The 16,038-nt window shown below is 37.8% G+C and overlaps 1 protein-coding gene across 14 annotated transcripts in view; it reads right to left on the reverse strand.

Annotated features, from left to right (window-relative positions):
- Positions 1-2,104: 2,104 nt before the first annotated feature.
- Positions 2,105-16,038, reverse strand: part of TRIM2 (tripartite motif containing 2) — a 96,601-nt gene continuing 82,667 nt past the window's right edge. For 13 of the 14 annotated variants that reach the window (XM_021530188.3, XM_021530176.3, XM_021530175.3 and 10 more), the window contains 4 exons: positions 11,908-12,088; positions 10,194-10,264; positions 7,512-7,652; positions 2,105-6,520 (listed from right to left, as the gene is read on the reverse strand). In XM_021530188.3, coding sequence (XP_021385863.1) covers positions 6,368-6,520; positions 7,512-7,652; positions 10,194-10,264; positions 11,908-12,088 — 546 coding nt within the window. In that variant the 3' untranslated portion in view covers positions 2,105-6,367. The remainder of the gene's footprint in view (positions 6,521-7,511; positions 7,653-10,193; positions 10,265-11,907; positions 12,089-16,038) is intronic. The other variant, XM_021530189.3, reaches the window with a different exon arrangement.

Raw genomic sequence — 16,038 nt, forward strand, 5'->3', positions numbered from 1 at the left:
GAGGATGAGGAGTTGCTCACCATGGCGGGTGATACCAACTTCTCTGGGATCCAAGCAGTCTGTCATGGGCCGTGGCCACACATCAAGGAGCAATATGATCCATGAGTATCCCATATAGGCCAGTCTGTAGCATCTACTGCCTCATTCCATCCTTGAATGAGCTTTTGGACTGTAAGCAGGTGTTCTCCCTACATTTAACCCTTGAGGGAAAAACCCTTGGTGAGAAATGCTAGCTGGCCCTCCTCCAAAACTTACTGCTTCCACAGCTTTGCTAGGCAGAGCTGCTGAAGTGAGCATCACAGTTATCCTCGAGGTGAATAGCACAAACACTAGGATTTTGGTCACAAGGCATTTCTCTGAAGGAACAAGGCATTCATATGCCTAGCTCACAACAAATCTGAGGGCAGCAGCCCTCAACTGCATGTAGCAATGAGCAGCAAGTGCTGGGTATCTCCTGCACCAGGACAGCTAGGGCCTGCCTAGGGAGAACATCTGTCCACAGAAATGGCATTGACTGTTCCACTCCACTGAGATAGTTCAGTCTGATCCAAATTAGAGAGCATTCTCATGAACTGTCAGTAAAACTGTGGAGAGAGTTAACTGCAGAGCAGCACAGCTGGATGTGAGAGAGAAAATCAGCCTAAGGAACAAGGAAACATTTTTGAACATGCAGTGGCATGTTAAGGGCTACCACTCTAAAGAGAGAAAGCCTGTTAAGGGTGGCTGCCCAAAGTACCTGCTCCTTTGGCGCTATTCTCCCTGACATTGTTTCTCATTGGTGAGACTGGGTTCTCTAGTCATATTTACAGAAATGCTAAAGATTCTACGCCTCATTTATGTATTTTGATAAGTACCACAAGAGGGTCAAAGAGGAAGTTGGCCATTTACTGCAGATATTTCCTGGTAAACAAAAGTGTTCCCCAGTATTAGTGTTTGGCCTGTCTGATTTTGCTCAGTGGTGAAGAGCCTCTGCCCTAGTAACCCAGGGAACAGGAAACATTTCTAGCCTATCAATAAGACAAGATTTGGAATGTAACAAGCATCTCACCTACTAAGCCCAGTGGTTTCCGGCTATCCTGTGTTATTGCTTCTAGTCTTCGTGATCTTTTTTTACACGGGAAGGAACAAGTGCTCTGCAACTCTGAATGTCAATCCAACACTGCTCTGCTTCAAGATATTCTTTTAGCTGGCAGACAAATAAAGCTTTTTGTAATTATCTGAATTTCAGGGCAGATAGACAAGTACATTCAGCACCAAGAGTCTATTTGCTGAGTGTGTATTCATCAGGAGACTGACAGAAAACCAAAACTGATCCATTACATTGTACTGGGTTTGTCCTTAGGAGAAAAATGAGGCCTCAGAACATGGCTACTGACACTCCCTATGACTTGCAAGAAAGAATAAAACACGTATTCCTCTAGAGGGTTTCGGGGAGAGATCAGCTGTCTCATGTCTGACTGTCCTGCCACTGAGCAAACACTCATTGACCCTGCTAGTCCCCTCCATTGAGGTTGCATCCAAGCCAAATGATGCATCTGAAGATTCTGTCTTACTTCGTGAGCAAGTTCCCAGTGACACTGAGTTCTCAAATGATTCAGTGACTAAGAAGACATAGGAACTATGTGAAATTGAAGTTAATACAAACTGGAAATTTGTTCTTACAGAAACAGAGTTAGACTGAACTCCTAAGGCAAATTTTCTATTCTCCACAATAATTTAATTTGGTTTTCTGCAACAGACTGTTGAAAGGTTATATCACACCTCAGCTAAAAGGTACTGTGTACCTGTGATGCAAGCAGAGAAGCTTACAGCTCTTAATCTTACCACCACCAATTAAAATCTTAATTTTGGTTCCTGGACTGAAGAAGAGAGAAACAAGGAAGCTTCAACTCTGCACCTTCTTCCCAAGAACAGCTCAAGTTCCTCTTTGCTCTGTGTTAACATAAAAATTTAACACCCATAAAAAAACGCTGTTTCTTTGGCTTGTGACCTGTGGTGTCCGGGAAGAAAACTGGAAAAAATTACCTGTCTTCCTGCATTATGGGGTTACTTTTAAGGTACAAGTATAAGACATATGAAAAATAAATCTTCAAGCATGCAAATAACAGAGGAAACAAGCTTTATTTTTATTATTTGAAATTTTTGTGCGTGGTAAAGGTACACATTTGACTCTGGTTTTCCTACATTTCCAAGACAGAGTAAGTTTTTTTTTGTCAGCTAAAGCATTATGAATACCATGGCACACAGGAAGCTAAAACTACACACACACACGCGCACACACGCACATACAAACACTTTGATGTGCATCTTTCATCCTTGACCTTAAGGAGAAAAAGTCTGTATTTCGCTTCATAGGGATTAAAAAAAAACCAAACAAAAACATCATCATTGACAACAAAAAAACAAGTGAGAAGAATATTTCATTATGAGCGTCAAGAGAGTGCAAGGTTTACATATACACAAAACATATACTGACTTACAAAGATGGAATGTACAAAAACTTTGAAAAAACATGAAAAAAAGAACTGGAAACACTCCTAGAACTGGAAAGTTGCAGCATATCAACTGGTAGAGATTTCTATCAGAGGCTGCTGCCATACACTATGTAACTTAGGGAACATTCCCATGTCATAAAGCCAAAGAAAAAGTGTCAGGGTTAAGGCTGTGTTGCTCACAAACATTGACTGAAGTGCTGTACATTTGTCAGAATTAAAATGACCTATTAGGAACCTTTCCACTCCATAGTACAAAAGGTATTTTGCACACTTTCCACAAACAGGTCAGATAATCACTGCTTGAATTCCTGAAATAAAGTTTGACTTTACATCATGATTTCATAAAAAGCTGTCTCCCACAACTGAAAGTCATTTCTTTATAATAAACACAACATATTGGGCACTTAACAGTTTTCATTATGGCAACACTAAATCCTTATTTATTAAAAATACTGACATAAAATCAAAAGCTTTTACAGAACAAATGAACATTTACTAGTAAATAGCACTCCATCTTCATGAGGCAATTGCTTGCCTAAACCATTTTCCTTTTCTTTTTCAATACATTGGTGCTGGTTTAACCTATGTAAAACTCTCCTATTGTTTATATTGGATTTTTCTGAACAGATCATCTTTTTATTCTATTCACTGAACAATGAAAATACAGTTGGCTAGTTTGTCCTAAAATGCTCCATATGACACAAGATCTAATAGCCTTTTGAGATTACTTTTGAGTTGAAGATTAGTTAAATGAAGCAAATACTTTCACCATTCATGCTGTGCTGCTAGTCAATTAGCATTCCAGGGAAGTTAAGGGGACATTTGGTTATACCTGAAATCCGGCAGCAGCGTGCCTATAAAGCCTTTAATAAATGCTAACAACTCAGCAAATCACATAGTGCAATTCTGACATTCCCTTAATTGGATGAGAAAAAAAGTCTGCCAGCTTTTAAGTGCAGAATTTCTGCTTTGGTTGCTCTTTGTAAGGTTTGTAAGCCAAGCGTTTTAGCAAAGATGGCTTCAGAAGCACCATAAAATCAATGTGTTTCTCAGTTTCCCAGTGCCTGGCAGATAAGGTCAGATAAGGTCCCTTGGAAGGGAATGCCCTATGCCACTAAATTTGAAGTTGAGCATTGGCTATCAGAAATAACTTCAAATGCTGACAGCATTTGCTATCAGAAATAACTTCAAATTCATGACATTCTTTAGGTGCTGCTCTGCTGATAATGTCTGAAAATCCAAAAGACTACTCAATTTTCAGAAAAAATCCACAAAACTCCTAATAGCTTTCAGCTGGGTTGTAAGGGGGGTTATGTGCAGAATTCACTTATTTAATCAGTATGCACTGAGTTCACAAGGGTTATCTAAAATTCTGGTAAACAATGCTCGACCAAAGGACTGAAAAACTTTTAAAGAAAAGTGTATACGTGAAATAGTACAGTCTTAAATATCTTTTCTGATGTATGGGTTAGGATCCAATTTTCATGCTTCTCAAAGTACCTGACAACAGAGATTTGGCAATGTTTTCTGAGGGGTAAATATGCAAGCTTAGTAAAATTGTATTCTAAAAATCCATATTTGGAACTAAATATGATAACTGACAGCTACAGCACATTTTAAAAAAATTTTATCTCAATCTGTGCAACCTCTTCTCTTTATTACTAAATACAGTTCAAATGTCTTTTCTTCATTGATGTGCCATTTAAGGGTCTTCCAATGTCAGAAAATGTTATAAGGACACTTAGAATGAAAATTTCATCTACAGCTTTGTTAAATTTTGATAGGACAGTTTATTTGTAATGACTGAGATACCATGTTCAGAATTTTAGGACAAACTCAGTTCAAGCAGAGGATATTTTGTTCTCTTAGTAATAAAACTTGAGTTTTAATATTAATAAATGTTACCATCAGTTTCTTAGCTTCATTATACAGTCCTTAAGCTTCATGCACAAAATACTTATTCCAATGAACTAAGGAAACTTATATTTGCACAAAAAATTTTAAATTGGTTTATGTGCAAATAACAAACAAAGGAAAGAAGAGGAAATATCTTCAGGAAACAGTAATTAAAAACCAGACAAAACCCCCATTTAAGAACCTTGGGGTCTGCATTTTTACAAGTCAAATGCAACTTTAGAAAAAAACCATTAGTTTTTCTCAAATTCATCAGAACAATCACCTTATGTTTTAGAAATAAGACAAATACTTATAACAAAAAAATTTACCAAAGATTTCTTTCCATTTTGCAAACATGCTTAAAACACTCCCTTGTTTCTGACCCAATGCCCTTTTGTTTCAAGGCTCTAAAAATGCAAAAAGAAAGGTAGTAATTCCCAGGCTGTTGTAGGCATTGGCAGCAAGCTCACAGCTCCTCAAACAACACTTAGAAGGGAGCACCACTCTATCTATATCAGGCTACAGTAGCAATTCAACCTTTGACCACTGGATATTGAAATAAGAACAAAGCCAATGCGACTTTAGAAAGACAAGTTCATACTTAAAAACCCCCCAACAAACCAAACATTAAAAACAGAACCATGCCTGTAAGCATTTCCAGTTAAATTAATACTTCAACAAAGAACACAGTAGTGAGATCTGGCAGAGGAAGAAAGGTCATTTTTCGGAGTACTGCCATTGTCAAATATCATACATATGTTCCAGTTTGCTGAAATAACCCACATTTACTTTTTTTTTTTCATTTTTATGTCAATCAGTCATACATACATACATACAAACAAATTGGAACAAATCTCACAGTCCTTGTTTTGTTCTCTAACAAAATTCCCTTTGATGAAGGACTTCAGGAAGTGGTTCAAATTAATTTTTATTTGTAACGTATTTTTTCTCACATAAAAAGAACTAGCTTTGGCTTTCTTATACAACCTCCGTTTACCACAGTTCCTTTGGTTGTATAATGTAGGTCCTCCACAGGGTACTTCTCTGGCTTTCTGTCCTGTGTGAAGCTGCATTTTATTTTAGAGGTTAATACAATGAGTTGCCGTAAGGAAACATGGCAATGAACACGTACGAAAGAGTGGCACACATGAGGTTAATTGACTTGACATTGTAATAACCCTGATCCTAATGAACTAGTTTGGTGTCAGAAGGTCTGTGGTTATACAGAAATTCTGCTCCCACTAATGTATCACTACAATTAAGTTTTTCCAGAGCTTTAGAAATGTCAGGTCTCTGCAAAGTCCTTCCTGCACACTGAGCAAGAGGAAGAGTGAAAAACAGCCACATGAAACAATCCTTCATTAATTCCACATGAGTAGGGAATTTGCATTGATTCTCATAGTGCTAAACACTGAGCTGTGTTAGGTCTGACAGTTAGAGCTAGACTGATTTTGTGAGACTTAACCTTATACTAAAATGATCTACTTGTTATACACAGTAAGACTGAAGAATGTTAAAAGTGTAATACCTACCATGATAATGAGATATAGAAGATTCCCAGGATCCCCTCGGGGTTAAATAATGTGTAAGAATGATACTTCTTTAAATTTGGAAGCTCTGAGCAGGAGCTATCCTTCGCAGTCATTAAAAAGCTTTGGGGACTTTCCCCAGACTTTTCTCATTTTTACTTTATTATTTAATTCCAGTTTCATAGGATGCAGTTTGTGTTTAATTTCACATTGTCTTTATGAATTCAGCTACAGAGGATTTTTTTATTAACACTTACAACAAAAAGTTCAGTGAGAAACATAAGAGGTGCAAGTCCTATGTAAACAAGGTAAGTTTGGAAATTACCATGAGAAGTCCATAAGAGATGCCTTTGTTATTAAAAATAAACACAAAGTAGGAGATATCCTGAATCTCTAGGACGAGTCTTTTCTTAAGGGTGGGTGATTATCCAGCTCCAGAGCTCATTGCTACTGTAAATATCGATAGACCTTGAAGCAGTGATTTCCAGAGTCTGCGACTACAACATGGCCATCTGAAGTAAGAGCCAGACCTTGGGGACCATAAAGTGGGTCAGCAGAGGTGTTAATGTAGGATAAAAATGATCCGCTTCCATCAAAAACCTTTGAGGGTGAGAAAGCACAGAATAAATGTTATTAATAAAAAAGGAAAGTAACAGATGCAAGTCTGCTCTCAGTCTGTTATAATTTCTGAAACAGTTGACATACTATTGAATAAAAAAGCGTAAAATATGTTCTGTTATCTCATAATATGCAAGACTATATAAAAATGTATGTTCTTATTAAAAAAAAATAATTATAGCCGCTAGGATCTTTGGCAAGAATTAACACACAATGAAATAATAATAATAAAAAATAAGAACCTCGGCTGTTCTTGTTCTAAAAATAACCAACTATAATAATTCAAACTTAATTGTGAATTCAACCAACACCTTGTTTTCCTAACAAATATCACTGTTGTGGCTAGCCTGATTCTTAGGTTCCCACACAGAGAAAACCAGGAATTTGCTTACCCTGTTGACAGTGCTTCCTGAGAACAACTCATAAGCAGCTCCCTCAGTTTTATATTCAGTGGAAATAATGCATACACTTATTTATTAGGTATTATTTGGCAAACAAGAAGACCGTGTGATTATTAGCACTTAAAAGATAAAAAGAGTACAACTCTCATAACTTGAAAGCAGAATAATTTATCAACATTTAAAAAAGAGGATAAAAATCTGCTGCATTAATCTCAGGTCATTTGCATTTTCATATTTTCCACTATGTCTCTGATCATCTGTTATGGTGATTATAAATTACTATAATCTCAGCAATGCTTGGAAGTCTCTTAAGTCATCAAGTAGCTTTTGGAGAATTACTTGGTCCCAGAATCCTTGGTCATAGTGGCCATCAGAGCTGCCAGCAGCCACACTGAAAAGCTGACAATCTACCACCACCAGGTCTGCAAGTGGACAATGAGGCATATAAAGGATGGTGTGAGAAACCACATCACTTCTAATGTTGATGGTGTTTCTTGGGCAGTCTGAAGGCCAGAGTTAGCAACCCATTATTTTTTTTTAATCAAGCACCTTTGAAATACAGAAATTTTTACCTGTATTCGGCTGTTTCCCCAATCTGCTACAATAATATTTCCATTAGAATCTACTGCTACTCCGGTTGGTGCATTAAATTGCCCATTTCCTTCTCCATTTGATCCAAACTTCAGCATGAACTCTCCCTCCTGGTTAAAGACCTGTATGGGTTAACACAACAACCTAAATATGGCATGGAATCAAGTATTAGTAATCTAGTGCTAGCAGTTCACCTGCTAATTAAACGAGGAATTAAAGAATTCGCACCTAGGCGCACACAACCCCAACACACACAAGATGGGAGAAAAGGTCCCCATCTCCCCCTTCACTCCATTACACCATATAGCATTTCCCTTCTCACTTAAGATCTGATTTATCTCAGATATGGACGCAAAGAGGCCCAGAATTCTTCTGCAGCTAATGTATCTTGAAATGAAAAGAGCTGAATGCAGATGCAGCACTGGGTTCTTTGTTTCTTTGGAGCTGAAACACAATGGAACAGATGCTCTCTTCTCTGCTTCCATAATCTAACACACATTGCAAATCATGGCATGCTGCTATATGTATACAGTTCAGCAGCTGAATTCTCTGTGATGGTAACAGGTTTGGACAGCAGAAAGATGGAGCTGATCAATGACTGTTCTGTCAGTGACCTGAATGCACCAATAGGACCTAACAAGATACAAAATTTGTCATTTACATAGTACACAGCCATCTCTAAAACATTTTTGCCTATCTTGGATCCAACTGCAGCACAAGGTCCAAGAGTGTTCTTAGAGATCGACTGTGGCTTGCACAAGAAAATGCAAAGACCTGACAAGTGCCAAGTGCACACTGAAGTGCTGATAAGTTGGAAGATGTCAGGGAATTATTATGTTCTCGAACACCCACAGTGAACAGAGAAAAAACATTTGGGGAAGGAAATTAATGAAGTACCAAGTTAGTGCCTCAGATGATTAAAGAAAATAACAATAAAAAAAAGCCAATTAATGAAAAAAATAGACAAAAATATATTGCTTTCTCCCTGGGCTGAAGTGACCAAATGAGAGAGAAGCCTACATTGCACAGGATGCCTGAGGGAAGGAACATCCTTGAAGGTTAATGGGGGCGGGAGAAAAATGTTGCTGAGTAAGCTTGCTTAATTCAGGACACTGGTGGCAGGAAGCAGCTTTGGGACTCATAAGAGTGAAATAAATTTATTTAGTTATTTATAAACGAATTTATTATTTAAAAGAAGATGTACTCTCTGCTCTCAGATTATAAAGTCTCCAGAGTGTCAACAGTTATATGTACCAATTTAGAGAACACTACAGAAATAAGAATCTTTTCCGGTTATTACCAAATTGTAACAAGTAACATTTGTATCCCATTGAGTCACACCAGAGACAGATGGGACACGCTGTTCTCATTAGAAATTTAATAATTACAAATCCTCTAGGACACCACACTTTTTATATTTCTTCACTTGCTTTTTTTCATTTCAGTTTGCCCCTTGCTGTTAAGCCTCTCCAGGCATTCTTGTTACCAGGCAAACCTTGCTTGTAAGAGGTAATTTATGGAGTCATAGGCCTCCTGCTGCTTTAGGGCTCCTGCAGCAGAGTCTTGGTTTGTGTCTTGTAATCCAAACCACAAGCTGCTACTTCCTCACCAATTCCAAAAGGATACACAAGTAAGGTTGCTATTCCAGACCTAGGAGATTCAGCTCAGGACACAAAGGTGTCTATGCTAAAGGCAGCAACTTCCTTTTTCGAGTGAATATAAAAAATTTATTTTTCCAATTAGAAACAGTGAAGAACTAGACTGATGGTTCATCTGTCTGTTCAGTCAAAATAGGCATTAGGTGAAATTCCAGGGATATTATTTTGTAGGTGTGTGGGACTGACATACATGTCCTGAGAGCCCAGGTAGAACAGCATCCTGCCTCTGTCCTCCTGCTGCTCTCTCCTGTAGAGGGAGGGCACAAGAGCCCACACAGGAGGTGTAGGAAAGGAAATGCCTGAGAACACACACACACACACACACACACACACAGGTGAGGCATTTCTGAAGTGGCCTATATCTCCTTCACAGACATTTGCCAACACATCTCAGCATGTTTCCTTGGTTTGGTTTATTACTGGGACAAATTTCCTATAATACCATGACTTTTACCAGGCTTAGAGTCAGGACTTCCCATGAGTGTAAGGACAAGTGGCCAGTTCTGCCCAGTGCAGGAGGCACTGAATGAAAACCAATAATTACATGGGTTTTAAGAGAATGAAGTTGTAAAATGGGTCCAGTACTCTTAAAGCTTATACGTATGTAATTTAAAGACTGTTATGTATCTTTACTGTGTTAAAATTTTACAACTAGAAATGTGGAAAGCTTTTACTGGGAAATTCAAAAGCCAGACTTTTAAAGGAAGACAGTACACAGGGTCAATAAGAGGTTTGGTAGAGGGCTACTAAAAATAAGTTAAAATTATTTATTTATGTTTAAGCCAGTGAATTAGAGACATTTATATAGTGACACCAAAGGCAATGGACTATATCTTCACTAAGCAATGCACTGCATGCAAAGTTCTCTGAAAGTGCTGTCCCTATAGCAGAGCTATATCACACTCCTTATATGGACTGTGATCACTTTGGTTTTAACAATACATTGTTTTCCCCAAGAAAGCATCATAATAAAATTAAAGTGGCAACTTTCCAAGTTGACAGTACCTTGACGGAATGGTTATGAAAATCTGTAATGATAATTTCATTGTTGCTGTTTACAGCTGCAAAATGAGGACCTGCAATGCAGAAAAAAAAGAAAAAAAGTAGTAATACCATTAAAATAAAAAGTATGGTTAAATTTAAAAAAAAAAAAATTCAGCCTGCCAGCATATTATGTTTGGCTTCTGAGCAATAGTAGTTCCTCAAGTGGGAATACCAATTTCAAATTAAGAGTAATTTTACTTCATGTTTTTTTTAAAGCTCAGAATGCTTTTTGTAAACACAAATAATTTCTTTTTCAACCAGTTGTCAGCTATTGCTACCAATAAGCATTGTTGATTTCTCCCTCTCTTGTATACATATGACTATGCAGAAATTTATGGCTTATTAACAAGACAAAACATGAAGTCCTTAAGCATAAGGTTGTGTATACACTGAAAATTGTTACCAAAAATGTTCCTGTAAATTCTTAATTGAAATATTTTATGCACTATGTACTCGCATCTTACAAGCATTTGACTAACAAGTTTTAGGATAAATAAAATTACTTAGAAGACCACTGTCAGGAAAGAAAAGGGCATTTTTTGCTTTACATTGTGTATTGAAATATGTGTGCAAATTTGAGTAAAAAACAAATGGTCACTTGAAAACAGGCAAGTACTCAAATTAAAACACTTGATGTTATTTTGAGTTATTAGCAGAACAGAACTCAGTTTCAGTTTTCACAGTATATAAGGGTAAACTATAAAAAAGTGAAAATTTTTGCATTGAAAACATTCAAGTATTGACAATTTACCTGTCTTCTGTAGCTTATCAGCAAGAACAAGTGATATATTTCTCAAATGCACTGTTAGGAAGTATTTGCCTACTTATTTTCAGGAGGTGTTTATGCAAATTTTCAAATGAAAAGAAATTGAGATACCCAAAAAATTTAGCTGTGTTAGAGCTCAAGCTCTCAAATTATATATATTATGCCATAACACATTGCAAGAGATCTCAGGATAAAAACATATTGATACTATTCCTCTGTTTCACTGTGAAGCAGTCAAAATATCAGCCCAACAAAACTACATACTAAAAATGACCCAACACCTGTAAAATGACCTGCGTACCTAATTTTGCATCTTTATTTCAAATTTTGAAAGAACAGCTATTCACTTAAAATGTATCAGTGGGGTTGTTCTGTTTTTTAAACTGAAATGCATGTTCTACTTGAAAGACAGCATGTGCAAGCAGTCAGTTGAGTATAAATGGCAATTTCCCCAAAATTACACTGGCTGTTCCGTAACTCTGCCTTCCTAATCTCAATCTTAACACTACCCCATTACACTCATTTTCTAAGAGATACCATTTAGGGCATTGGGTTTTGTGTGTTTGGTGACTGGAAAGAAACACAAAGCACAGCATCCGAGTTGATTGTGGTGAACAGCTTAGTGTGGCAATTACAAAGCACTTATAAGATGCTCGTTAGGATCAGTCTTTCTTGGGTCACTGATCTGAAATGTTTCCAGGCATAGGGAGGTAGATGAAACAATCTGGTTACAGCTGCATTTGCAGAACAGATGTTGGAGTCTGCTTGACCAATCAAGCAAATAGGAGCTGTATGTCTAGCAGAACCTCTCCCCTGGAGGATAAAGGAGTAGATTACAGCATCTTCAACATGCTCAAACATCATGCAAATGTGAGCAGAAGCGGCAAGAAAAGGGGATTTACATATTACCATCAAGTGTACCTGCAAACTGCTTGTCACCATTTCCTCGACTTCCGAACCTGGTGACTATTTTCCCATTTGGCTGGAAGATGAAGACACAGCATGCTTTATTGTCCACTACAATGATGTGTCCGTTACGATCCACAGAAACACCTTTAGGTCCCATGAGCTTTCCAGACCCAATTTTGGCCTAAAAGGGAAAACACGAAACAGGAAAATATGTTGGCATGATAGAAATTAGTTAGTACAGTTTAAAAACTGCATTACAGGCACAGAGACGAATGGAGAGGCATTTTTTCATCAAAAGTTGGAAGCAATATTTTTTGTCAGCTCTTACCATGTACTTCATAATTTTTTTCTCCAGCTCAAAATAAAGTCTGCTTTCTGTATGTCTTTTCTAGACTGAAAAATCTGCAACCTCAGCAACTGAGTCCAAATATACAAATCATAAGAAATACAGTCATCAGATTTGTGTGACTTGACAAACCTGTCAGAAATGCCTGTATATCCAGCATTAGGGTACCAGCAGGACAGGCAGACAAGCAGAAAGGACTTTTGTCTCCTACTGCATGCTGTTCCTGAGTCCAACAACTACCTTGATGGACAGGGAGACATCTTTATCACTGCCTGCATCAAAGAAGTCAGAGTTGTTGGAGCATCAGGGCTGGATGGGATGTAGGCTGTGATGTCCTCTGTTGCCTTTCTTGGGTTAGTAAGACACCAGCACCTTCTGAGTGCTCTCAGAAAGAATTTGAGCAGAGATAAAGCTCAGGCTAACCTCTCTGCCTTCCACTAGATTACACATGAGATTGCTTCACTTTCTGCTTAGACACATGAAGGGGCAGCTGAAAACTGCAAAGGGGAGAGGATCACGTTGCCAAACAGCAAATGAAGCAATCTTTGAAACACTAAACAAATCAAAGCTTGTTCCTGTCTTAGGTAAATAAAATTATTTCCATCATTTTAAATAGGCCTTGTGACTACCTAAACCATCTGCTGACATAATCAGCAACAGGAGGGGAATTGTATACAATATCTCACTGGAAAAATGTTGTTCAGTGGAGATGAGATGGATCTCATAACAGTAAATTATTTGGAAAGGCCAGAGAGCTGTCAAATCCCAAAATGCTAGAAGCATGCTTTAGGAAATTTGAAAATAAGGGATTCTTAAAAGAGGATCTAAGCAACAGAGCAAGCAGAAATTGAGACCAAGCCTTCAAAGAATCCATAAGCTACCTGGGCATGTACCCAAGAAGACTCTAGGATCACCTCACAATCCATTCTGCATTTTTCACCATTCAGCTCTTTTTTAGGCCAGGATTCTAGAAACTGTTTTAATCTACATAAAATCAGTTAAGATTTGACCTCTCAGTTAAAAAAAGGTTGTCAATACCCAATTGCATTGGAGTGGAGCAACTTGCATCCTGCTTATAGACTTTTTTTTTAAACTGATGGACAGATTTGAAAGCACTCACTCAGGCTGGTTTCAAAAGTCTGTACTGGACAGACAATCCACCAGAGAGGCTGTGTTGAAATTACAGATTCCAGAACTTTCAGATCCTGTAGTAATTTGTGACAGACACATCCTACAAATTGAGGTTCATATCTTGGTGAAGAACATACTTTTCTGTTTGCATAGGAATTTAAATGAAATATACGCTAAGATATTAATCTTATTTAGGAAACAAGGCCACCCTTCACCTCACTGCCTTTGTGAAGTGAGACAGTTCCACCCCCCAAGAGCAAGCAATGCTGGGAGTCAAAGAATCATTTTGGTTGGAAAATACCTCTAGGACTGAGTCCAAGCATTAACCTAACACTGTCATATTTACCATTAAACTGTGTTCACAACTACCACATCTACTTCTGACTTCTCTGCCCCTGTCCCCTCCTTTCTGCAATTGGTGAGTAGCAGTGGGATGGATTACAAGGCATTGAGAAAGTCCATTGCCTAACTCATTTTTCTCATGTCCCTGATGTTTGCAAAGCAAACAGAAGGAGCTCTCCTAGCCTTAGTAAGTCCCATACTCCTATTTCACAGTATATTCTCATAGGTGGGGTTGCAGGTAAACAATAAGAATGATCCTAAAATAAAGGCACCTGGGTTCCCTGAGAATGGCTGCTACTAAGCCACTACACAACCTTTTTCAGTCTCCAGTAAAGAAAATTCCAGGGGGTAAATCTTGCAGCTTCAAGACTATGCTTAGCCAACATGCAGTGATCCTGTGTCAGTTTTATGTTCATGTACATATGCTGTAACAAACTGCAAAATATTTAGGCAAAATCTACCTAATTGAATCATGCTAAAATATCCCCAGGAAAAACTATTAAAAATAATTTTGTGTTCACCAGGGGAAAGATATCAGCAGATCTACAAAATGTATTCTGCTTGCATAACAACAAAGCAGCAAAGCCATAAATCAAATGCAAATCTGTAGATGTATTTCCCTTTGGGGTGATTAAATCATATTCCCCTCTTGCTTTGGGATGTCCATGCAGTTGTCTGCTTGAGCATTGCACCACCTCCTTACCATCTTTCCAGGATTCCTATGGAAAATGACTCAGACTCTTGAGTACAGTGTCTTCCTGCCCATATAAACACATATGGAAAAATATAACAAATAAATCACATACTACATTAATGGGCACTCAGTGCTGAGAAGAGTAATAAAAATCACTACTCTTGGGCCAGGTTTAAAATATAATTTGCAAGCAGCAATAAAGTGTGCCCAGCTAGAGTTTGCAATGCTTTTTAGTAAAAATCTGTTCCCAGTTTAGATCAAAATATGCTGATGACACTTACTGGATCTGGCTGAACATATTCTTTGTATATTTTTATTTCAGAAAGTTTCTTAGAATTATAGGTTTGATTATTTAGAACAGAACATTATGAAACCCAGTCACTCCCATTAAGCGTATGAATGGAAGTATTTTCAGGCTTTTTTTCCATTAGAAATAAATATAGTATAATGAATCATGTAAACCCTTAATACAAATAATGTGTTTTATTGAATTCAGTCAGGGACGTTATGTCCCTTATTTTATAGGCTCTTAGGAATTTAGACTGGTTTTCAAGCACATGTTTATAAGTTACCCTACCAGGTTGGAAAATATTCTACTCTCAGATATTTCTAGAGGGGGAAAAAAAATCAGCAAGCCTACCTAAAAATTTATGAAGACTTTTCCACTGTAGAAGTAAGCATGTTAGGGCTAAATTTAACTTTACTGATCTTGCTGCTGTCTGAAAGGTTCAAGATTGTCAGGGATTAATTAAAAACATTCAACAAACCATCTTTTCCTGTTTGAGAACTTCTCTAATAAGGAGATGCAGCTTTGTCACACTTTGCAATATCACACAATAAGTGGATTTATCATTCATGGGACTGTCAAAATTCAACTGTGACTGTTTAACCACACTACCTATTCCCATCGGAACATGCAACCAGCTTCAGACAGCTCTTTCCATAATTCTGCTAGTGAGACAAGGAAGGAGTCTGACATATAAAATGTTTCTTTTAATCTTTTTGCACTTATCTAAACTTGATCTTGACTTGCAGAGCCCTGTTTGGTTGATAACAAGCTTGTCATCTTAAATATATATATAGCTCTTCAAGACTAGAAAGAAAACAATCCTCTTCTCAGAGGAACAGGATTCATTCTTTTGGCTCTGTTGTCCAGTTCCTTCACTAGGTTTGAACACCACCTGGTGAGGAGCTGGTACAGCTGCTTCAGCATGCCCTCTCTCTCTAGCCTAGTGCAGTATCTGCTGCAACAGTTTCCTTAGCAATTTCAGAGCACTTGACAGAGGAAGCAGCAATGTTATCTGCCTTTTACAGATGATGAAAATAAAGCACTGGGAAGTGAAATGGAAGATCTCTAGTAACCCTAGTAACTGTGGCACAGTCAGAAACAGAAGCCCCAGATCCTAAGACCCAATCTGAGTCTTTGTCATACCCAGGACAGTACAGCCCTTCATGTGAAGAAGCTCATGTTTTGGTGCAGCCTTAGATTAGAGTTTGCCCACTCTGCATTTATGTAAGTTTTACAGCCTTGAGAAAACAGAACTCTGTCTTTTTTGCTGCCAGAACTGAGGAAGGTGACACTTTTCTGCCTGGCAGTGGAAGTTGCCAAGGATGTCAG

Source organism: Lonchura striata, chromosome 4 (assembly GCF_046129695.1).
Source record: "Lonchura striata isolate bLonStr1 chromosome 4, bLonStr1.mat, whole genome shotgun sequence".
Classification (NCBI taxonomy): domain Eukaryota; kingdom Metazoa; phylum Chordata; class Aves; order Passeriformes; family Estrildidae; genus Lonchura; species Lonchura striata.